The 24784-nt window shown below is 55.5% G+C and overlaps 1 protein-coding gene across 1 annotated transcript in view; it reads left to right on the forward strand.

Moving 5' to 3' along the window:
* The window catches only part of SHB (SH2 domain containing adaptor protein B), a 132341-nt gene that overhangs the window by 94392 nt on the left and 13165 nt on the right, over positions 1 to 24784 (forward strand). Inside the window, exons 4-5 of the mRNA XM_070480232.1 lie at positions 10127 to 10298; positions 17079 to 17198. Coding sequence (XP_070336333.1) covers positions 10127 to 10298; positions 17079 to 17198 — 292 coding nt within the window. The remainder of the gene's footprint in view (positions 1 to 10126; positions 10299 to 17078; positions 17199 to 24784) is intronic.

Below are 24784 nucleotides of genomic sequence, written 5' to 3' on the forward strand. Positions count from 1 at the left end.
GCCCTGCACAAAAGAGGGGCGTTTGTGAGCGGCTGGTGACGGCTGTGGTTGCTGCCGTCGGTCTGATCTCGAAGCCGAGAGTGTGTCCCTGGATGTTTGAGGACTGGCCCCTGAATCCACCTGCCATGTTGTGGGTGGGGAGGCTGGTGTGCCCGTAGCTGGCAAGCAGGGCCCTGAGAGCCGGGCACCTGTCCCCTCCTGTCACCCCTCTCCTGTAATTCCATCTATGGATGGGCAGCAGCAGAAACATGTGAGCAGCTGGGTTGAGGTTTGGGGGCTCCTGGGAGGGAAGACTCATTTCTACAAATGCCCAGCCTGCTTCCTGCACATCCTCCGAGGCTTGTGGATGGGGGACGTCCCTTTCCCAGGCCCTGGGACTGACTCTAAGTGTCTGTGGGTGTCTGCAGGTGGAGGTATTAGGAGACACACTGCATTAGCTCTGGGCATTCTCCATCTGACAGGGAGCCCAGCCCAGAGCGAGCAGAGCTGCCGGGTCTAGATCTAAACCCCTGGGCTGCCACTTGCTAGCAGGGTGACCTGGGGCAAACGGCCTGTTTCCTCACCTATAAAACCAGGTGGTAATTGGAATCGGTGCCAGGAGTCAGGGGCACAGTGAGTGTTCAGTGGATGCTGGCTTTTGGTATCTTTATCATCACTACTGTTCTTGAGAACCTGTTGCACCATAGACAGGGTTTGTGCTGAACTTGTTAGAAGCCCCTGGGATTCAGAAGGTATGGGTTCAATTCCAAGTTCAAGTCTCGCTGTTGACAGGGGACAAGTCAGTCCCTTTCACAGCCGGTCACTTTTCATTTCTAAAATGAGTTATGCTGGTGGAGATGGCTTGCTTCAGCAGCTGTAAAGGCCTCTGCGTTTAGGTCATTTTATCATTTTCATCAGGATTTATCCCTACTTTTCCTGCAGCCAAGCAGCAGCCCTTGGGGTGGGGTCTTTGCACCAAGCAGCCACATCCATATTTCCCTTTTGGGGTGCAGGCTAGGAGGATAAAGGCATGCTCACTGGAGCCAGGCCCTCCTTCCCCAGTCCAGGCTTGGGTGTACATGCGTGGACAGCATTCCTGGAACCCAGATGGCATTCCTGGAGCCCAGGCGGCTTCCAGGCGCCTGCCTCACGGGCTTCCCCATGCCCTGCTTTGGGGGAGTCACCCCTACCCCCTCATATAAGGAGGAACTTCTCTTCTCAGGCACTGCCCTTGAGATGTGGCGGCATGGTGTCCTGGGGCCTGCGTGTGCCTGTGAGGGGAACTCGGAGGCCTGTTGCTGGGGATCCTAAGGCAGCCAGCCAGCCACTGTCTGACGGCCTGTCTGCAGGGGCAGCCTTCACTCCCTGGGGAGAGGAGAGAGTGAGGCCTGCTCTGGAACCGCAGGGGAGAAGGGGGCTTCCCCTCTCCGGGCCTTAGTTTCTCCACCTGTAAAATGGAAACTCTAATGCTTGTCTCTGAGAAACAAGCGAGATGACGCAGAACGTATGTTTAGGAAGGTGAAGCAGCAGAGGGCCGTGGCCGGGAACCGAGTTTCCGTCGCGCAGGCGTGTTTGCGCGTCGTCTCAAGAGGTCCATCGAGTCTGGGTCCTGGGGGCCCCACCTCCCCAGATCAGTGCACAGTCTCCCTCCTTGCCCCCTCTCGGGGGCTCATGACTGCCTGCGCTGCAGCCCCTTATACGCCTGTCCACCCCTGCCCTCCCCACTCCCCACCTGCCCCCTCTACCAACCCAGCCAGAGTCAAGGCCAGCAGCGTGCAGGGATCAGCACCCTGGACTGTGTGGAAAGGGTGCTGTGGGCACCTTCGTTCTGGTCTCTCTGCCCTTGTGTTTTCAATGTAATAGGATACTGGTGAACAAACACCAGACCTGGAACACGGTGCAGGCCCCTGTCAGCCCCCTATTTGCTCCCGCCTCACCCATATGGGGCCTTAAAAGGCCTCCCAGCACCTGAGAGCTCTGTGCAATGGTTTTGTTCTCAGTTCTCTAATCCTTGTTGCCCCCGCGTAAGGGACTCTGTCCTGGGCTGGAGGGCTGGGGAGGCCGGAGGCCAGCCAGAAAGATGCAGCCACCGATCTACAGGCCCCACCTGGGGACCCAAGGCCCTGGGTCCCCTTCCCTTCCTTCCAATTCCCTGTGAACCATCCTCAGGGGCCAGCATCCACACTCATGGTCAGCCCGGAGGACTCAGGGATGTTTGGCAGACTGTCAAGTCTTCTCTCCCTGCCTGGCCCAGAGAAACGCACTCCTAGAGCGCCCCAAGGTGAGGAGAGGCTGCCCAGGCTCTCATCCCAAAGCAGAGAGTCAGGGACTGGGGGCTGGGGCCCCTGCCTGGCCTGATGGCCTGCTCCTCTCTGCTGGGCAGTCTACTTGCCCGGTCTAGGCCCCGTTCGCAAAAACATAAAGTCCCACCAACAGCCTCAGTTTGTTGTGAGGGTCAGAGAATGTCACATCGGGTCCTCACATATGCCAGCTTGTGAACAGAAAGCACTCAGTAAAGGTCAAGTCATTTTTCAAAACTATTTTAAAATGATTTGAGGGGGGAGTCCAGCTCCTAAGTTTCCTTTCTTGATTGATGAATGAGGTGTTTTTTGGACCTGCTGACCATGAATCTGGGTGGAGATTCATTCACTCAGTAGAGTCTAAGCACCAACATCAGGCACTGTCCTAGGCACTGGGAATTCAGCTTTGTAAAAAACAGAATCTGTCTTGTCTTCTTGGAGCCTCCACCTTAGGAATTTCAGCGCAGGCTGGAGAAGAAGGTGAAGTCTGGTACAAGGCACTTAATGCTCCTGAGTACATGAAAAGGAGCTGCTCTGAGCATGGATGTGACCATGGGGAGAAGGGACCACTGTGTACAGTGGTCCTGTCTGGGCTTTGGTATGTCCTCTGTTCCTAATCACCTCCATAATCCTTTATGGCATAGGCATTGTCAGCCCTGTTTTATAGAAGTGGCAGCTAAGGCTCAGAGAGGCTTAGAAACTTACCCAAAGCCACACAGTAGTGGCAGAGGCAAGATTCAAACCTGGATCTTCCTAACTCCAGAGTCCACACCCCCTCCATGAAGCTGAGCTGCAGTTCATCTGTTCTCTGGCCTCGTTGCAGCCCGTGGACTGTGTGCCAGGCACAGAGAACTTCAGAGGCCTCATCTCCATCTGGTTCTGAGAAGATGCCTGTGTGTCCTGCAGTGTGACGTGGACTGGGGTGGGGTCAGACAGTGCCTTAGACAGGGGAGGCTGGCTTCCGGAAAGGAGAACGGAATTCCTTTCTCCTGGGGCCTGCGGATATGTAAGTTGCTTCAGTCGTGTCTGACTCTTTGCAACTCCATGGACTGTAGCCCACCAGGCTCCTCTCTCCATGGGATTCTCCAGGCAAGAATGCTGGAGTGGGTTGCCATGCCCTCCTCCAGACTATCTTCCTCACCCAGGGATGGAACCCATGTCGCTTTTGTCTCCTTTGTTGGCAGGCAGGTTCTTTACCACTAGTGCCACCTGGGAAGCCTTCCACCTTGGATGGTCCTGACAAAAGTTGCCCCCAGGAGGCAGCATTAAAGCTGAACTTTGAAAGATGGCTAGGATTTCTGCACCCAGAGATGGTGAAGAAAGGGATTCTCCAGGGCAGACACAGCAGAGCAGAGGCCTGGAAGTAGGAAGATGTGGGATGGGGAACCAGCTATTCTTTGTGACTGGAGCCGAGGGGTGGGTGTGGAACCCAGAAGGGTTGTCACCAAGTCACTGATGGCCTCAAGCACCAGAGTGAGTTCTCTGTCCTTTCCTGTCCTGGGGACCTAGGAGCTAGCAAGTGTTTCTGGACCCAGAGAGGCTTTAGAGGCTGTGCTTTAGAGGCTTATGGGAATTTGGGAACCTGATCCCTTTGGCTAGCCCTGAATGATAAACAGGAAGGAGCCAGATCTAGAAGGAACACATTTGTTTCATCTAAGCAAACATTTGCTAAGCACCAGCTCTATGCCAAGCACTGCAGTCAGTTTAGAGGCTGACAAGATATTGGAGAGGAAATTAAGTCCTAGGTACTGTCCCCCAGAGAACCCCATGGGCCGCCAGGGGCGGAGTGGCTGGGGGCTTGCTGAGCTACAAGAGAAGGGTGGAGAGCTGTGAGCTGTACTGGAGGAGGGGAGCTCTCAGAAGGCGGGATGGGGAGGTTTTGTGGAAGGCAAGCTTTTGTGCCAGACCTTGGAAGCTTCTAGACATCATACAGTTGGTGGTCATTTCAGAGACTCAATGAGGGAGATGCAATGCCTGCCTGTCCAGCCCTGTTGCTTAGCTCTGAGACCCGGATGGTAACCCCCTCCCTTCACTCACAGGGTGGCAGGGTTGTCGTGAGGGTTAGAGCTAGCATGGGTGCTTGTTGACACTGACCCAACGTCAGGACTGATTGATATGAAATCTATAATGCAAGTAGGAAGGGCCCCACCAACAGCAAAGGCCAACCTGGATGGAGGAAAGGCCTCCCAGGAGACCTGAGCTGGGTCTTAACGATCTCATCAGATCAGAGCTTTGGGAGGACATTTAGGGCATCGCAAAGGGCCACCTCACCTGCCTTGGAGACAGAGGCTGGTGGAGCCATTAACTGGATCAATGCCACCAGGGCTTTTGTCCCGCGGTCAGGCCAAAGAGCTCCAGAGGCCTGGCCCTGCCCTCCTGAGCCTCCCCTCCCTCCAGCAGAACCCTGACTTCCGTTTGTAATTGCCTATAGGTGGAGTTAATTAGATACTGTCATTCTAACAACTCACAGGGGTGGTATATTTTTTCTCTAAAAGCAGATATTCTTTTGAGGGCTGTGTCTTCCTTTATCTTTTGCAGAAAATCACTAAATTAAAAGAATTGCCTTTTAAAATTGCAGATTAAAGAGAAACTTAATTAGAAGGAATGAAAGCAGTTGTGTTTGGAGCTTTTGTTCTTAACATTTTTTTTTTCCCTTGTGCTGCTGAATCACTGCACTTGGAGTTTGTGTATTTTTATTTTAGGTGAAATGATTTGCCTAATTAAGCCTGTCATTCATCACCACCTGTTCCCTCTAAAATATATGGCTATATTATTAAGCTTGCAAGCGAATGTATAAATTAATTCAGTGGGGAATTGCAGTGTTGACTGGGATGTTATTAGGTTTTATCCAATTTATCTGGTATGAAAACCGATATTTTTCCCCAGCAAAATGAAACAGCAGCTCATTAAGTTTCTTCATTCAGTCATTCTTTGAGCACCTATTATGTTGTGGTCATGCATTAAGGATGGGGGGATGGGGGCAAATATGGTGTTGCCCCTGCTCTTGAGGGGCTCATGGGGAGCCAAACAAAGAAACTGGCCGTTAGGGTACCAAAGGCTGAGATCAGAAAACTAAGACCATGGCATTCAGTCCCATCACTTCATGGCAAATAGATGGGGAAACAATGGAAACAGTGACAGACTTTATTTTCTTGGGCTCCAAAATCACTGCAGATAGTGACTGCAGCCGTGAAATTAAAAGACACTTGCTACTTGGAAGAAAAGCTATGACCAACCTAGACAGCATATTAAAAAGCAGAGACGTTACTTTGCCAACAAAGGTCCGTCTAGTCAAAGCTATGGTTTTTCCAGTAGTCATGTATAGATGTGAGAGTTGGATTACAAAGAAAGCTGAGCACCAAAGAATTGATGCTTTTGAATTGTGGTGCTGGAGAAGACTCTTGAGAGTCCCTTGGACTGCAAGGAGATCCAACCAGTCCATCCTAAAGGAGATCAGTCCTGGGTGTTCATTGGAAGGACTGATGTTAAAGCTGAAACTCCAATACTTTGGCCACGTGATGCGAAGAACTGACTCATTTGAAAAGACCCTGATGCTGGGAAAGATTGAGGGCAGGAGGAGAAGGGGACGACAGAGGATGAGATGGCTGGATGGCATCACCGACTCAATGGGCATGAGTTTGAGTAAGCTCTGGCAGTTGGTGATGGACAGGGAGGCCTGGCGTGCTGCAGTTCATGGAATCGCAGAGTCAGACACGACTGAGCGACTGAACTGAACTGAACTGAGGCTGAGATCAAGGTGAGTCTGGGAAGTGGGTGAAGCCAGGGAGGGCTTCCTGGAAGAGCTGACTCCTAAAGAACACATGGAGTCAGGCAGGTGGACGAGGAGAAAGGCAAGAGCCCTGATGATTCACACGAAGAACAGAGCCTGGGAGGCGGCGTGGTGAGACCTGAGACCAGACAGGTTGCCAGGTCGTTGGTCTTGAGAACCTGCCTTCCTTCCATGATCATGTTGCATGCTCCATGCCTCTCCCCTTACCTTCTGCGCCAGGAGGTGTATAGTAGGATTTTATGCTGGCAGAAATTCCCAGATTCCGATTTGGAGCACCCAAATTGTGGAGCACCCAGATTGTCCGAGGTGAAAGTGCCTTACAGTTCGTCTGGTCTCTCGCTCTTATCTGCCTGGGCCAGAACAAAGCCCAGAACCTCGTCTCCCACCTACCCCTTCCCACACCCCCACCCTGCTGCCCCCTGGGGCACCGTTCACCGCTTGGGGTCAGAGGCCTGCTGCGCAGTCCTGTCTCCATTCTCTCCATTCCCCAAAACCAGAAAGGTAGCCGACGGGAGGCTTCATGGGGAAGTGCACACTGGCCCCATTCTCCCCGACCCCACGTCCCGCTGTGCCCCGGTCTCCATCGCAGTGCGGTACTACACAGGGGTCTTCCCGGACTTGCCCCGCGAATAGTCAAGTCCTGTTGGAGTCACCTCCCTCATCCCTGTCATCATTGAGGGATTCACCCTTCATCACTTTCCCTACCTCTCCGCCTCCAGAGTCACCCCTAAACCCTCTCCCCATCAGCAGTCAGAGAGGTCTTTAAAGCCCAGTCTGAAGGTTGGCATTCCTTGATTCAACCCACCATAGGATCAAGTCTCAGCTCTTTAGAAGGTGACCAGGCCCTCACCTGTCTACCTGATCCCCACGCTTGCCCCTGCCCAAGGTCACCCATGCAAGGCTCTGCAAGTTAGGTGGCTCAGGTCAGAACCTGCTTCACCTCTCTCTCACACCCCCTCCCAGGACATGTACCCCATTTTGCCGGCTGCCCCTGAGGGCTGGTGTGGTTCCCTGTGAGTTCTGACTGGGGAGCTGGGAAGCTGGGGGAAGGCCCGTGATGACATGCGTGTGGGGGCCCCAGCTCTGAACATCACCCCTTTATCACCACTGAAAGCTCAGCTCATCAGCCGGATGGAGGAGGATGTTTGTTTCTCAGACAGCCAACCCCAGGACCTGTCCCCTAGAAGGGCCTTGAGATCATCGCCACCTGGCTGCTTGTCCCCGTGGTTGGACACAGGACAGAACCATAGCCAGGGACGAGGGCAGGGAGCCCCAGGCGGGCCCCCACTCTGCCCCCAGCCCTGGCGTCATAGGCTGTGGGCGTCTGGAGGTTGGGGCTTGGCCTTCTTCACCTGGGCTGGCCAGCTCCGTCCTCCAACGCTCAGGCCGAAAGCCGGTAGTGACCTTGACCTTCTGTCTCTCTCGCCCTCCATTCTGAAGACATACACAAGTCCGATTCTCAGTCACTTCTACCCACCTCCCCAATGCCAGCCCGTCCTCCAGGAGCTTCTGCACCGCTCGGCCTTGCTCCTCGTCCATCTCACTCTCTCTCTTTTTAATTAACACACTTTTGTTTCTCTAAGAGTTGTCTTAGGTTCACAGCAAAATTGAGATGAAATTATGGAGAGTTCCCATAGACCCACACCCTCTGTCCCCTTTTCAGCCCAGCAGTCCTGTTAAAGAGTACCAGGTCGAAAGCTTTCCCAGAAGCTTTCAGCTTTCTGACTTCAGAATCAGAAGTCAGAATGGCTCTTCATTTCTCTCAGAATAAAACCGAAGTCCTTCCCAGGGTCCACAAAACCCCCAACCACACGGCCCTGCTCCCTCCCACTCCCCTGGGCCTCAAATCCCACCCAATGCAACCCACTCCCGTTCCCCTGGTGTGTTGTTTCTCTGTCACCCTCAGCCTGAGCCTAAAGTCAAGGGCCTGGAATCTGTTCTTCCTTCTCTCCAGAGTGTCCTTCCCCCAGCCGTCCACGCTGCTTGGCCCCCTTCCTGCAGGCGTTTATTCAGATGCTATCCTCTGAGAGGCCTGCCTTGTCCTGCTGGCCTCTCCTCCAGAGCACTTAGCTCTAGCTGGAGTGCTGTGGATCGGACTGACTTGACTTGTCTCTCAGACCCTGAACTCCAGAAGTGGGGCTTTCTGTTCTGCGCAGTGCTGTTTCCCCAACCGCGGACCACGCCTGGCCCACGCGAACATGAGTCTGGAAGGGACAGCCTGCCAGACCCCGCTGCAGTCATGACAGTGACCAAACACGTGGGTCCAGCCTGTCTTGAGCCTTCGGTTGGCGGGAACCACCCTCCCTCCCCACTGTTTTCTGTAGTGATTAATAGAGAAGCCTGTCTCAGAGGAATGGAAATGCTTCGCCGCCCTGATGGGTAATCTGGCTCCGTGGCAGAGACGTGCCACAGGTTCATTCACCATCCTCGGCGGTCCGTAGACCGCGCATCACCACTGTCAGGGAAGGAGTTTCCCACCACCTTCCGTGAACATGAGGTTGATCGCTGTGTGTCTGGGGTCGGAGGCCAGCTCGCCACGTCCGTGCTTGCTGGCTGGGGCTGGGGAGATTTCCACCATTGTGCGTCTGTGGGCCTGTAGCTGGATGTGGCCTTGGGTACGCGGTTCCGCAGGCCCTGGCCCAGTTTACTCAGTGCTTAAGTATATGCTGTGCCAATCAAATGTAGTCCCTCACCTGATTCCCACGGCAGTCGGTATGGTAGGAAATACGGCTTCGGAGAAGTGGAGTGGCTTAGCCAAGGCACACAGCTGGTCATGGACTGCAGAGGGGGACTCAGGGCAGTTCGGAAGCTTCTGTGAAGTACGTAGTACGTGTCCACAGTGAGTAGGCATGATAAGAGTAATGAAAGCAAACCTTTGTGATAGCATTGACCGAGCACAGACTAACCACACGCCAGGCGCTCTGCTGAGATGGCTGTTCATCCCCTGGCAGACTCCTCACAGCTGCCCCACGCGTTGGGTATGGTCGTCATCCCTCGTTTTCAGACGAGGCAACCGAAGCCCAGAGTCATGACTTGCAAGGTGGACTACTGGTCTCTCCCAACACCTCTGGCAACTCCAGTTTTGTTTGTTTGTTTTTAAAATACTTATTTATGTGGTTGTGGTATGCAGGCTCTTCCACTGTGGCACGGGGGCTGCGGAGCATGTGGGCTCAGTAGTTGCAGAATGCAGGCTTAGTCACCGCGAGGAATGTGGGAAACTTAGTTCCCTGACCAGGGATCAAACCTGCATCCCCTGCATTGGAAGGTGAATTCTTAGCCACCTGACCATCAGGGGTGTCCTGGGAACTCCGGTTTTAGCTCAGTATTTTCCACTCTTTGTGGGGTGTCTCCAGGGTCCTTCCCTCCAAAGGTACCTCCCCAGCCCATGGGGTAGAGGATGCTCCTGCAGGTCCAGGGCTGGAAGGAAGGCACATTGGAGGGCCCATCCCACCGTGCTGGGCACTGCTCCAGCCTCACCTGGGGGCTCGTCCAGGACGGGGCTGGCTTGCAGAGGGCCCACGCAGTGGGGTGAGTGTAGAGGAGCAGACGGCTGTGGTGCAACACACCCCTCGATTGGAACTCTGTGTTTGTCCCAGGAGAAAGGGGGCAGATGTGGCCAGTGCAGCCCCGGGTTGGGGGGAGGGTGGGAGAATGGAGGAGGAGAGGAGCCACTTGTAGGCAGGTTTTTGGCACAAAATAAAGAAAAACTTTGCCCCTGACCACTGTCTAGGGAGCAGAGCCCCTCTGGGGGTACCGTGTCCCCTTGGATGGAGGCTGTGGGAGGGTTCCTTTGGGGATAAGCCTGAGCTCAGTGGTCTCTGTCGATTCAGCCAGCCCCTCGATTGCACCGTCTGACTGTGATGGCACCTCACATCCTGCTCTAGGAAGCCCACAGCTTTTGAGCTGTGTTTGTTCATTGCTTGGAACTCTTCTGCCTGCAAACTGTAAATCATCACCCACCCGTGCTGATTTCCTGGCCCCACTGTGTGCCGCCCCTAACTTGTTGGCCTGAGCTCTGGGTAACCGGGTAACCGTGCTCTTTCTCTCTCCCCCACAGCCCAGTTTAATGGCAGTGAGAAGCGGCAGTCATCCCCCTCGCCTTCCCGGGACCGGCGGCGCCAGCTTCGAGCTCCCGGAGGGGGCTTCAAGCCCATCAAACATGGGAGCCCTGAGTTCTGTGGGATCCTGGGAGAGAGAGTGGATCCCGCTGTGCCACTGGAGAAGCAAATGTAAGTCCGCAGGGAGCGAAGCTCAGTCTCGGGGACCAGTTCACGGAGCTGCTGTCGATGCTCAGAGAAGGCCGAGGCCACTGTCAAGTCTGTCTGGTCAGGGTTAAAGCACACGTCTCCTGATTCCTGGCCCCGTGCTTCCTCTCTCTCCTCTGTATCACCTGCCTGCCTCTGGATGGCTAGTAGGAAGGACAGTGAGATCATCCACATGGTGTTCTCCTTACTTTCGTATCCTCCTTTCTAGTTTCATCATGCAGCAAGTGAGCTTTTAAAAAGCTAAATGTATATTAAACCCTCCTGCCTGATTGCATATTAGCTTTATTATATAGCAGGAGTGATGTTTTTGCCCTACATCCCTGGAAGCTCAGATGGTAAAGAATCTGCCTGCCATATAGGACCCGGGTTCGATCCCTGGATTGGGAAGATCCCCTGGAGAAGAGAATAGCTACCCACTCCAGTACTCTGGCCTGGAGAATCCCATGGACAGAGGAGCCTGGCAGGCTACAGTCCATGGGGTTGGAAAGAGTCGGACACGACCAACACATACATACACATGCTAAATCCTGCTTCCTGTTAGCTTTATTTTATAGCAAGAGTGATCTTTTTGCCCCATATCTGCTTGATCTTAGATGGACAAGACCTTGGCACTCTTGATTTGGGTTTCCCCCAGAGAGTTCCCAGCTTTAATCAGCATCTGAGTCCCACCCCTGCTGCCCCTTGCCCCCGGCTTCTCCGCGATACTCTGGTCAGTGTTGTCTCCATCCCCTGACCGAGGTGGTCCTCTCCTTTCTCTGCTGGGGTCTCGGGTCCCTGCTCTGCTCTGAAACCTTCCATGGCTCCCCATCGCCTCCAGGATAAAATCCCACCTCCCAGAACTGCCGGATTCGCTCTGTGAATGGCCCCCCAGACTGCTCTTTCAGTTTCTCGTCATTCCGCATACCTGCCCTAAAGTAAGTTCCTCCAGAAACTTAACAAAGCACATCCTGGATCCCATGCTCATACCATCAGGTGTATCACCCTCTTCACAAGTGGATGTGGGATAAGTGGGATTGTCATCTTACTGCAAAATGAGAAAACCGGGACTCTAAGAGATGTGGAGCCTCGGCTAGGATCTCCTGGCTCAGAGTGCTGAGGCAGGATTCAAATTCCATGACTCGACCCCACACCTTCCTCTCACTTCCCTCCTGTATGCAGTTTTCCCTCACCCTGAGCACATGGCCAGCACAGAGTAGGCACTCAGTAAGGCCAAGAGATTAGCTGACACTCAGCGGGCTCCTTGTGAGACCGCGTCGAGTGCATCATGTGCTATATTAGTCTCCACCCAGGGGATTCTGGTCTCGCGCAGCCGGCAGTGCATCCCTCACAGGAAATGCTCCCTCGCTGAGCAGGATGCGGAGTTTTCCGAATGATGTCATGAGCTCGTGTGCCCTTTTTAAGCATGTGCTGCAGCCTTCTTTGTGGCAGCTCCGTGCCTGCTGTACCGAGCACGTGGGTGGGGAGGTGGGGGGGCGCCCAGCAGGTGTTGAGTTAATCTCTTATGTCTCACAGCCACACAGATTGGGTGGCAGGTTTTGCTTATTTCTGATCAGACTGTGTGCTTTTTAATCAACAAACAAAATATAATCCAGAGACGCCTGGGAGCTATTCAGCAGGCATCCTGACCCAGGTCTGCCTGGGGTCGGCAGCCCAGCCTCCTCTCTGCCCACACCCGGACGGAACTTCGTGAGCCCCGTGGGGGCAGGGCTGCCTTGCCTTTCCCGTTCCCGCCCAAAAGGCCCTCAGCCAAAGCCAGAGCCGTGGCTGGCTTTTCCCCCCCATCATCTCATCTCCCTGGAATTATTCCAGCCTGCTAGAGGCCTCCCTCCTCACCCAAGAAGTCAGGTGGTGGGCTTAGGTAAGATCCCACTTCCAGTAGAGCCTGAGGACCCTGGACCGAGGCCGAGAGGTTCACTGTATCCCACCCGGGCTGATGCTGTCTCGGAGTTCAGTAGGCACTTCCAAATCCCGACTTCTCCCCACCCCAGTGCGGGGCAGAGGGAAGGTGGGCATGCTGAGCACGCACCCCGTCTTAGAGGGTTGTCAGGGGTGGGTAGTCACACTTCTGCCCAGGCACCCAAACGACTCGCTGGCCCTCCTGGGACAGTGGAAAGGCTGCTCAGGTACTCAGGGGGCAACTCCTCCCCAGCCTCCTGGAGGCAGCCCACCACCCACTCCGTTCTGCATTATTGTTACCATCAGCACATAGACGTGTCCTAGTCATGAACTTCTTAGTATTGCTCAGTCGCTCAGTCATGTCCGACTCTTTGCGACCCCATGGCCTGCAGCACACCAGGCTTCCCTGTTCCCTTCACCGTTTCCCCGAGCTTGCTCAAACTAATGTCCATTGTAATCAGTGATGCCATCCAACCATCTCATTCTCTGTCACCCCCTTCTCCTGCCCTCAATCTTTCCCAGCATCAGGGTTTTTCCCAACGAGTCAGCTCTTTGCATCAAGTGGCCAAAGTTTTGGAGCTTCGGTTTCAGCATCAGTCCTTCCAGTGAATATTCAGTCTTGATTTCCTTTAGGATGGACTGGTTGGATCTCCTCGCTCTCCAAGGGACATTCAAGAGTCGTCTCCAGCACCACAGTTCTAAAACATCAATTATTGGGCGCTCACCTTCTTTATGAACTTCTTGAAACAAATAAATAAATAAATCTCGACTAGACACCCCCATCTGGCTCCAGCCCCTGTTGGGAACGTAACCTCCATGAGGGCAGGAACTTGTCTGGGTCACCATTGTGTGCCCAGAGCCTAGGTGGGTGCCTGGCACGTAGTAGGTACTCAGTGAATAGGCAGCTGTCCCCTCGGTGAACGAAGTCCCCAAAGAGCCGTCGGCGCATTCTCTCTGCCTCCCATCACCTCCTGTTCTCTCATCCACCCCAGTCTGCTTCCCTTTTCTGCCCGGGTGAGCAGCTGACCTCTTCTGGCCCCTGTGGCAGCCAGCACCGTGAACGGCTCACTCCTGCTAAGACGTGCTCTGCTCCCGGCTTTCCTCTGCCTTCCCTGCCAGCTCCTCACCTCAAGCTGACCTGAAGGTTAGACTCTCCAGGGCTCTGTGCCCTCCCTGGGTATTCTCTCAGGATGCTGGTGGTGAGTCACCAGCTCGCATCCCCAACCCACACCTCTCCCAGAACTCCTAACTCCTACGGCCAGCTGCCTCCTTGGCATCTCTACTTGGCTGACGAGTGGGCATCTTAAGTTTAACACGTTCAAAACCGGACTCCTGATCTCCTGGACACCCGCTCCTTCCGTTTGTCCACCTTCCCCACGCCACCCCAGCAGCATCACATCTCCCACGTTGCTCAAGCCACAGTCCTGAAGTCATCTTGATTCCTTTGTTGGTGTCACACCAGCATCTAGTGCATTACTAAGCTCTGCCAGTTTTCCATCCAAAACACATCCCGAATGCATCCATTCCTGCCATCTCGGGTCCTTCCATCTGGACCACTGCAGAAGCCTCCTCGCCTGTCTTGTGCTTCACTTCCCCTCTGGCCCTGCTTCAGGGTAGCCTGGCTAACCTTTTGTAAAGTCATCCAGAGCAAGTATCTCTTAACATCTCTATTTAAAACTCTCATTGCCCTCCTTAAGCTTACAATGAAATCAGACTTCTTCCTGTGGTTCACACGGCCACGGGAACTGGGCCCTGCTCCCCCACACACCCCAACACACCCCCCCCCACCGAACGTTCACCCTCATCCTGCCCCACTTCCCACAGTCACAGCACTGGGACCATTTTGGCTGCCTTTTTGCTCCGCGAACACCCCGAGCTCATTCCTACTTCTGGACCTTTGCACTTGCTGCTGCCTCTGCAGTGAACGTGTTTTCTTTGGCTCTTCACGTGATTGGCTTCTTCTCAGTGCAGATTCTCAGGTCAAATGTCATCTCCTCCGGGTTGCCCCCCGTCCATTCATTCCACAGTCGGCACCTCCCGGACCCCAGTCACTGCCTTATCACAAACCCAGTATTCCTACGTAGCAGTTGTCACCATCTGAAATTGTCTCCTGAATCTGTTGGTTGACTCTGTCTGCCTGCATCAGCCCTTTGAGAGCAAGGTTATAGTAAGTGGTGAGTAGATAATTGGATGATCTCATGGGTGTTGGATGGACTGGGCGGCGATTGAGTCCTCTTAATTCCCACGGTTCAGGCCTGAGTGGCCAGCTCTACAAAGTCCAGTGCCTCCCCAAGATGGCCTCTGTCTGGATTCTCTTTTCAGCTCAGGCAGGTCCTCCTTGGGCCCAGGGGTTGCCCCCAGCCCCGAGGACCAGCCAGGCCCGTCCTGTCTCCTGGTAGGCATCCTCATCCTGACAGTCTGCCCTCTCCCCATCCCCCAGTTGAGCGCCCTTTGCCTCTTCTCTCCCCACCTCCTCCTGGTTCTCTTTTGATCCTCAATCCCAAGTTCCCTGCCTTTCTCTGCGTGTGGAATGGCTGGAGCAGCTGGGGAAGGAACCAGCAACTTACTCTGTTTACCCACCAGGGATCACCCTAATGAGGGTCCAGAGCCCCCAAGGCCCCGGGCTCAGGCGGCGCCTCCCTGGAGACCACTCCTTGGCCTTCCCTGAGGACGGCTGCGCTGCAAACAGCTGAAACTTGCGTGGCTAATAAAGCAGCATTTTGTCATCTCACTGGGGCTGTGTTACACAGGTGAAACTTCCTGGAAAACAACCTTGGCAAAACTGTTAGCTCTCATCTCTAAAGTCAGCTCCATCCTTGTCTCACCACGTCTCCCAGTTACACTCACGTGTCCTAAACACACACTGGCCCTTCACATCTCTGGGAATGTTTTAATTATGGCAGCTCGTGCGATTCCCAGCGTCACATCCTGTTAATTTCTGTGTAAGTGTAGACAGGAAGGCGGGTCTGCACTGTCCACTTCCTCTTGCCTTTTCCCTTGGCGAGTCCCCCTCCAGATGTCCAGCCTCGGGTCTGACCTGTGAGCTGTCACCTCTGGGGCCATCAGTGACTCTGTCACAAGCTCACTGGACGGGGATACTCACGTCTCTCACTCTGCAGTCCTTGCTTTCCTAGAGCTGGTTGAGTTGGGTTTTTTTCTTAGGTTATAATTATGTCATCTTCACTGCTGCTAACTGTTTAGAACACTGCCTTATAAACGGCAGGACGTGCAGAGAAAGGCAGTGTGATGCTTTTCTCCACGCAGGATGTCTGTCCCAGAACTCTCACGGGTACTATTCACAGGGCAGTCCTGGGCCAGGTCCTGGAGACAGGCTCCTCCGTACCCCTGGGGGAGGTACAAAATTAAAATGCAGTCTACACAGCGGCAGCCTGAAATACTGGTAGTTGGGGAAGTGACCTTTGGCTGTCTGCAAGTTCACTTCTCTTTTGGCTGATGCTGGTAGCTGCCAGTTGCTGAAACCCACCCCACTGCAGGCTTTCCATCAGCCCTTCAATGCATCATTCTGTTTAATCTTCCCAACCCCAAAACATCAATAGAGTGACCTAACTTAGGAAACTGAGGTGCACCCAGATTTAGCGTCTTGCCCCAGACTCCTGGCCAGCCAGTGGCAGAGCCAGGTCTGCGCCTCCACGGCTAAAGCATGATCTATCCTTGACCACTGGTACCTCTGGTTCCCTTCCTAACCACATCTGGCCTTCCCACTGATCCAATCCCTCAGAGACCGTCATGTAAGTAAGCGGAGACCTGTTCTCAGTACACCTACTGACCAGCATCCTAGGATCTTCACTCTGCTGCTGAAATTTTACCTTCAACTCTTCCAATCTTGAAAACCCACGTCCCCCTTTTGTCCTGCGCTCGGGGCCTTAGCCAGGCGTCTGCCACAGCATCCCCCCCAACGTGATTCTGCCGCTCACCACGTGCTGCCTGGAAACAGAACTGCTGGGATGCCCACATGCCCGGCCGATGCCAGATGCACTTGGCGGGAGCACTGGTTTGGCCACCCCACCCCACCGCCTGCTCTCTTAAGTGATGAGCACCGCCCTCGGTCCCGCAGATGTCGCAGAGCCAGCACGCATCCCTCCTGTCGGCGCCCTCTGACGGCTCCCGTGTCTCTCAGAGAGACCAGAGTCCTCGCGTCACCTCGAGCGCCAGGCCCCCAACCCGGCCCTGCCCCCAGGCCTCAGAGTCCTCGCATCACCTCGAGCGCCAGGCCCCCAACCCGGCCCTGCCCCCGGGCCTCAGAGTCCTCGCATCACCTCGAGCACCAGGCCCCCAACCCGGCCCTGCCCCCGGGCCTCTTGGGCCCCAGCGCCCACCCCGCCCCCTTGCCTCACTCTAGCCATCACTGGCCTTCTTGTTTCCAAAACATGCCGGGCATCCTGCTCTCGCTGCCTTTCTTCTGCCACATAGGCTGTTTTCCAGCTTCTTCTTCTGTGGCATCTTCCCTCAACTCCTTCGGGTCCACACTGAAATGTCACCCCTGCAGAAGGCTTCCCTCGCTGCTGCTTGAGACAGCAGTCCCTCCCGCCAGCTCCAAGCCAGGCGACCCTGCGCCGTGTCCTTCGCGGCACCCACACTAGACTGTGAGCCACATGGAGGCCGGGTTTGCGCACCGTCCTGTCCCCTGAGGCCTGCACGCGGCCGGCACTCTGCCGATGTCTAGTGAGTGAGCGCGCACGTGACGTCGGCAGGGACGGGGACGCCGCCTAGTGACAAGGAGGCCCAGGACGCCCACAGCTGCCTTCCGGGGGGGCTGAGTCTCCCGGGGGCAGAGGGGTTTCGGGGTGTCCAGCCCTTCTGAGCTCTGGGCCCATCTCTCCTCTGCAGATGGTATCACGGAGCCATCAGCAGGGGCGACGCTGAGAACCTGCTACGCCTGTGTAAGGAATGCAGCTACCTTGTCCGGAACAGCCAGACCAGCAGGCACGACTACTCCCTCTCCCTGAAGTGAGTAACCTCGGCCGCCTCCCGCGACCTGCGACCCCGCCCGGCTGCCTGGGGCAGAAAGACCCGCCGGTGTCCCCCCAGGGAAGCTTGCCAGCATGAGTGATTTCAAGCCTTGCTTTTCCAATTTGATTTAATTCTCCTGGGACACAAAGGAGGGTTTTTTGTTTTTTTTTTTAATTCTCCATTTCTGCCTCCCTTGAAGAGGAGGGGCATTTTCCTAGGATTTATATTAAATATCCAAGAATAGCTTCCACATCTGCCGTAAGCCAGGGACTGTAGAAGCACTTAGCATGTCTCATCCCTCCTTCAAGCCTCACAACAGCCCTTTGAGGGGAAACATCTTGTCCCCATTGTGCAGATGAGGAAACTGAGGCTCAGAGAGGGGCGGGGGCTGGGTCAGTACTCAAGGCCGGGTGTTTGACGCCCCTCTGCTCCTGCTGCCCCCGTGAGAACCACCCTTTCCTTATGTCCTTGGCTACTGTTTGGGAAAGTCTCCCTTTTATGTGTCGCGCGAAGGTTGTAAGGAACCCCACGGAGAGCCAGGAAGAACCTTGCTGACATGATCACCTGCAGCTGCTTTGTCAGCTGTTGGGTCTTTGTGATCCACAAGATGTTGCTTTCAGGATAGGTGGCCCTGAAATAAGAAAAGGGTTTTTTGATTGAGGGTTTCATCCTTCACTGCTGTTGCTGGATGGAGCTCAACAGATTGACTAAAACCCATTTTACAGATAGGAAAAGTGAGGCTGGGAGAGAGGCGGGATTTAAAGAGTTAGTGACAGAACTGAGATATAAACCCAGGTCCTTCAGCCAGCACAGACCGCCACGGATCTCTCAAGGACATCAGGGCAGAAGTGGTGGATGGGGCGTTATGGGCAGGTGGACTCCAGGTCAGCGAGAGGTGCGGTTCTCCGACCCTTCAAGCCTATCAGGAATCAGAGCTGCTTCAGAAGGTAGTGAGTGTCTCATCACTGGGGGTGTGCAACCAGGAGCTGGGCAACTGCCTTGCCAGGGAGGACGTCGAGGGGATTTCTGAGCCTCTGGGAGGGCACTCAGGGCAAGCGGCACATGGCTACTTCATTCTTCACCATCAGGCCTGACAGCTTAGAATCAGGCTGGTTTTATTGCAGCCAAGGAGAACTCAGTGCGCTAACAGCTGGGCTGGTGGCAGCCACAGTCAAAGGGCTGTCCCTGCCCCGGGGAGGGGGCAACCGCAGGGAGGGGTCACCCCGCTGCTCCATGCTGCCTCTTCCCGCCCCCACTGCTCGAGGTAACCTAGCAACCTAGGTCCATGAGTGATGCTTCCAGATCTTCACCTTCCTGCCTCAAGGTGAACTGTGCCTTTCTGGGCTGCAGGAGGTGAGGGAGGTGAGTGACATCAGAGATGGGCCTCCATGTCACCATCCATCCTTCCTTGCTGACCCGGACAGACTGCCCACTCCCTGGTCTTCCTCACACTCGTCACACTGGCCGTCTCTGAGCTCCTCAGTGTATTTCATTCTTCCTGGAATTCCGTCATCTGGGACCAGGCCGGAAGCGTCTTCCCTGGAGGGCTGATTGAAGGCACAGAGGCGGGGGTGGGGCGCCCCACTCCAGCCCAGTCATTGCTGTGAGTGGCAGGGACCCGGCGCCTCTGTTTGTTCACTGAGAGCACACGAGGAGTCTGGAACCAGGGGTGGGAACTGCTCACACCAGCAGGGTCCGCTCCCCGGCACCCTGAGCCAGCGCCATCGTCATGCGCACAGACGCAAATGCTGGCTCACAGGTGGGTCTTCAGAAGAGCGTGTCGCGGTTCTAAGGGCGTAGCTCCCTTTGCGTCCCTGGACTGCTCCCTCCCCGGACGCTCCTGCTCTCACAGGCTTCCAGTCCGGGCCGGGTTTTCCCGCTCCCCAACCTCGTGGTCTCGGCAGCCACATCACCTCTCTGAGCCTCAGTGTCCCGACCTGCACACGAGAGGCAGTGCTGTTCTCCGAGCAGACAGAGAGGCCCAGCAGTGTCCCTGGCTCCCCGGATTTCCCCTGGCCGGCTGCGGCCAGATCCCCTGCACCTCCCGGCAAGAGGAGAAGGTGGGGGAGACTGCGGGCACAGCTCGGGGGCCTGTGCTGGAACCTGGATCAGAGCACTCTGCCATCAAGCCCGGGTTGTCTTCCTGCACCCGTCCTGTCTGTTCTCATTATCGGGAAGTGCAGTCTGGATGGCTGGTCTCTGCCCACGGATGCTGAGGTAGAGGGTTTAGTTTTGCATGCTTGTCTAGAGCCATTAGATCCCAAAGGCCAGAGGGGTGGTCTTACCTGATCAGCTTTCCCTCAAAGGAGGCCAGAAGTGGGGAGGAGGGTTGGGTGGTCCATGGCTTGCCAGGGCAACCTACTAAGGGGAGTTGGGCTTGTTTTCCAGAACAGCCCCAGTAACCAGCCAGGCTGCCAACCAGGGAGAGACACCTGGCATTCATCACCTCAACCCCAAATGGAACTGCCTTGTTACTGAACGTCCCAGCTGCTTGGGGCAGGTGCCAGCTTTGCCAGCCACCATGGAGGTTTGGGGTCTCTCTGATGCCGAAGGCTGCCTGGCAGGGGTGGAGTGGGGAGCGACATTATCAGGATTGCAGGGCCTAGTGACCTTGGAATTCTAGCTACGTTATCACGTGAGCCTTGGGCCCTGCTGCGAGGGTGTTCTGGGGAAGAGAGAGAGTTTGGGGGAGTGTGGCCCCAGGGAACAGGGCTCTCCACCCCTCCCGCCCAGAGGACAGAGTTCATCCATCCGTCCCTTGGCAGAGTGGGGAGCAGAGGTGAAGACAGTCTCGCCCAGGCAGCAGAGCTCCCAGTCTGGGCCTTGTTACTTGCAGAGGGCTTGGGGGCCGGAGCTGGCGTAAGGGTGAGAAGGTCTGGAGAAGCCGCAGGGCAGAGGTACATTGAACCTTAAGGAGAGGGTAGGTATTCCCTAGGATGGGACAGTTGGTAGGCATCTCAGGTGGAGGGGACACGCCAGGCAAAGCCCTGGAGATGCACAAGAGCCTAGGCAGGGCTCAAGCCCCACAGAGGAGCTGAGACTCAGTTCTTAGTGACGGGGCCACCCTCAGGCTTCCATCAGTATGCCTAAAGCCCACTTCACCCTGAGTACTCACAGTGCTTCACAATTTAGAAAGCCTGCACCTTGGTGTCGGAACAGCCCCACGGGGTGGTCAGGGCAGGCATCACTACCCTCGTCATCAGTGACCTTAGATGCCCAGCTGGTCCAGTCCCTTGGCTTTGTGGTCAGGGAGGCCAAGACCCAGAGGAGACTCACGACCAACCCAGCTACCTAGCGGCAAGTGACCTCACAGACAACAGAGATGGTGTCTGCGTCCCACTGTGGGGACCAGTTGGATCCCTGGACCAGGCCGAGCAGCCACCCACCAGCCCCTTCCCCAGAAACGTTTCCCTGCACCCACGGTAATCCACGCGGTGCCTGCCTGCCTCAGTTTCCCACGTCCCTCCATGGCAGCCGCCCCCACCACGAAGCAGTCTCACAGAGGTCCTGCCTTGTCACTTTTCAACACTGTCCTCAACCCCTCCTGCAGAAGTCTCCGTCTTCCCATCTCCAGCCTGACCCAGCAGGGCATTGGGCCATCGGCCATCAGCACACACCATTGACCCCTGCTACACTCACTCTAGCCTCAGGAAAGCAAAAGGTTGAGCTTTTAGAAGTTGGCCAGAAAACATCACCCTCTTACCCAGTTTCCTGTCTGGAAAGGCAAGCAGTGGGAGAAAGGGATTTAAAAAAAAAAAAAACCTCATTAAAAGGGTTCTTTAGGCACTTTGGAGTATGAATGACTCTTTGCAAGTTCTAGTTTCATGAGTTTTTGCAAAGGAATCAGGACAAGATGAGGGAAACAGGACTTCAAAGGCTGGAGGGTTTACAGCTGGGAGGCAGGGAGAGCACCAGGGCCTCCTCGTATGCTTGGGAAGGGGACAGACAGAGTGACCCTCCTGGCCGCAGCAGAGATGCCCCTGCTGCTTTGACCTGGGCCCAGCCCAGCTCTCTTTAGGCCCTGAGCTGCCGTCCCCAATAGGGTACACAGCCCCCAGGGAGGCCTTGAAAGGTGCCTTCAGCTTTGAAATCCCCACAGGCAAACTGCGCAACAACCTTGCAAATGTGGCCCAGATTCCGACCTCAAGAGACATTTCTGACCTTCCCGTCAGATTGCAGCTCAGCCCAGATCTCTCAAGAGTCTTCCTCGGCCCATAAGCTCTGTCCCCTCATTTCTCATCAGTTACTGGGCTGCAGTCTCCAGGAGCTCGTAGCTCAAGTGGGGAAGAAGCGCCATTTGCACCGGCGACTCAGATCCGCACAGAACATGTTCAGGGCTACCTAAGGCAGAAAGTGGGCTTCGCCCGTGGCTCAGACGTAAAGAATCTGCCTACGTTGTAGGAGACCTGGGTTCAGTCCCTGGGTTGGGAAGACCCCCTGGAGAAGGGAGTGGCTACCCACTCCAGTATTCTCGCCTGGAGAATCCCATGGGCAGAGGAGCCTGGCGGGCTGCAGTCCACAAGGTTGCAAAGAGGCAGACACGACTGAGTGACTGACACTTTCACTTTTTCACTTTTCAAGGCAGAAAGTGCTCAGGTCCATGAAAGAGGGAAGGAACCAGGAGAGCGGGTGTTGGAAGGCTGGGCAGATCTTAGACCGTGGACAGGGCAGAGAGGACAGCCAGGCAGAGAGGGTGGCACAGAGACAGGAAAATGCAGAGCTTGTGTAAGAATAGCAAGTAACCCTGGCCGGAGCCAAGGAGAAAGGCGGCTGGTCATGCAGCTGGGGGGTTGGGGCTCCATCCTGCATGTCGGGGAGCATTCCTGGGGGTTCTGAGCCGGGCTGCAGTCATGACCCCACAGATGTGCTCCAGAACCGTTCATGAACCGGGTGTCGAGTGGAGCATCGCTCTGCCTGCCCGTGCCCTCGCATGTCACGGGCATGCCACCAAAGCTGGCACAGTCCAGGGAGCAGGCGGGAGTCCCGGGGAGACCACTTTTAAAGATGTAGAGGGAGGGACTTCCCTTCCAATGGTCAAGATTCTGCACTTCCAGTGCAGGGGGCTCAGGCTCAACCCCTGGTCGGGACACTTAAGATCCCACATGCTGCGCAGTGTGGCCGAAATTTGTTTTTTTTAAAAAAAGTGAAGATGTAGAGTGAAAGGCATGGGCTCGGCAGCCGGTGATACTTGGGTTCGAATCCTTGCTGCACGCTCAATGCTGTGTGGCTCTAGTGAATTACCTCCCTGACCATCACCTGGAAAGGTGTGCAGGCCACTCCCATGAAGTTCTTATAAAAACTAAGGCAGCCCGGCAGGTCCGGCCACAGCAAGCCCTCGTGTGTGCCGGTCCCCGGTCCTCCCAGCTTTCCCAGAGCCTGCAGACATTGCGCGGAGCCAGCATGGGGCAAGGCTGCACCGGGCACACACGCTGGGCGTGTGTCTGGGCTGCCGCTGCCTCCGGGTGACCCGCGCCGGTGTCTGTCCCCACCCCCAGTGCCGTAGAAAGAGGGTCCAGTGTTTGATTCATAGATCTGCTTCCCGGTCACGGTCTCCACAGTCAGGACCAGCTTCTCTCTCTGCTCCGTCCTAAGGACAGTGGGAAGGCCCCACTTCCTTCTTCAGGCGGGGAGGAGGGGGCGGGACAATTTATCAACAGAATGCCTCCTGGTCTGACTGCCAAACGAGGCCCTTCAGGTTCCCGCCTGGAGCTGGGAGGGTGTGCTGACTGCTGGGCAGCCAGTCTTCGCCCAGCATGTGCTTCCTGGGAGGGAGGTGTGTGTGGCAGGGCCAGAGGAGATGATGGGCCGTGTTCCAGGGGCGCTGGGGCGCATTTCTGTTAGGCTTGTTTTTCTTTCTTCTCTCCCCTCATTGATTTATATGGTAAAGGAGAGAGTTTTCAAACAGTAGGCATGTCTGGGTCTAGGCAGGCGGGCGAGTGATTAATCTTAGTTTGCTGCTGCTGACAGCCAGGAGCAAGAAATAATAACAGTTTGTGGGGTGGGGAGAGGTGGGGGAACGCGAGGACTGCTTGCCCTTCGATCATCAGAGAGAGCACGGACTGCACTTCCTTCTGCCGTCTGGGCTACCCCTTGAGTGGACGTCTGCGGCTTCGTCCTCCTAGCTCCACTGTGGCTGCCCCCGCGGGCGAGCCCCAGGGTGGCCCCCCGACCACCGCGGAGGCTTTCCAGCCATTGTGTGCTCCCCTGCCCAGCATGACTTCCTGCCCCAGAATGTGGGGCTCTGTCCCCTCTTGCCCTCCTCCCCAGGCTGCCCTGAGGGCTTCAAGGAAGGCGGGTATGTACCGCCCCGGGCACTGCCCAGCTCTGATGACCGGGGCCCTAGTCTCCTGGCTGTTTGCCCCCATGACCCCCTGACTCTCTGCGCTTCCAGGTGGGTGTGAGGGCTGGAGGAGGGGGGTACCAAAGAAACAGAGGCGGGGGTCAGGCAGACTGGCCCAGAGGTAGCTGGCTGACTCCAGGCAGACAGTGATGGCAGGAGAGGGTGCGATCAGGAAGGGTTTTGACCTGGGCCTTGGGGAATGAGGAGGGTTGAGACAGTTGGGGATGGGCAGGGTAAGGAGCTGCCCATGCTGGGGAAACGGCAGAGCAGGAGGAGAGAAGCTGCCTTCTTTCCAGCCCAGTTTTCAGTAGATCCAGTCACTAGCATCCTCCCCCATCTCCCCAGAATAGAGGCAGCTCGGGGTAGCTGAAGAAATGAGCTCTGGATCGGTCTGGCGTGGGCTTTTGAACCCCAGCTCTGCTACTTACTAGCAGGACGGTCTTGAACAAAGGGACTTAACATCTCTGAGCCTCGGTTTCCTCATCTATAAAATGCGTTTTACAGAGGCATTCATGAAGAGATGATGTATGCGAAGTGCTTGGCCTGTGCCCAGCAGGCAGTAAGTTAGTGGTAGCTCACTGTCTTTGTTACAGACTTGGTTACCACCATGAGTCATTGAGAAAATAGCTCGGTGTGGCTCAGTACCTTGAGAACTACCTGACTGTCCGTGCCCACATCCACTCCCCTTTATGGTGATAGGATCTCAGAGTCCATGCAGACTGCCTCTGGAGAAAATCCTGCATTGCCATGACTGAGACAAATCACAGGGCTCATGTTAAATCCAGGCTGCCCTCTTGATGACCGTGTGACCTTGAGTAAGTCACTTAAGCTCTCTGACCTGCCAGTTCCTCATCAGCTCCTGAAGATGATGACCACCTCAACAGGCAGGCAGAACTAAGGCCAGAGAGAGGAAGGAGCTCGTCTGCCTCCTAGCTTCTCAGCCCGGCCCTGTGTTTTGGCAGCATTTGCACCAGCCTGAGACAGGGCAAGCAGGGAAGGGGGGTGTCTGTGTCTTTGCTCTTGCTACACGGAGGGTTTCACATCCTTTCAGGGCTGATGGAGGGAAAGTGAACTTTCTGCTCAATTAGTGGACAGCATGTTTTCGCCTTCTCTAAAAGGTTTAAAGGAAATGGTGCAATTAGGAGCTACTGCTGTAGGCAAAACAAGAGGCTCCTCAAACGTTCTGTGCAGGAGACAAAATGAAAACAGTGAACTCTAGAGACAGAGGGTTTCAGAAGCCCCA

Source organism: Odocoileus virginianus, chromosome 18, assembly GCF_023699985.2.
Source record: "Odocoileus virginianus isolate 20LAN1187 ecotype Illinois chromosome 18, Ovbor_1.2, whole genome shotgun sequence".
Classification (NCBI taxonomy): Eukaryota; Metazoa; Chordata; class Mammalia; order Artiodactyla; family Cervidae; genus Odocoileus; species Odocoileus virginianus.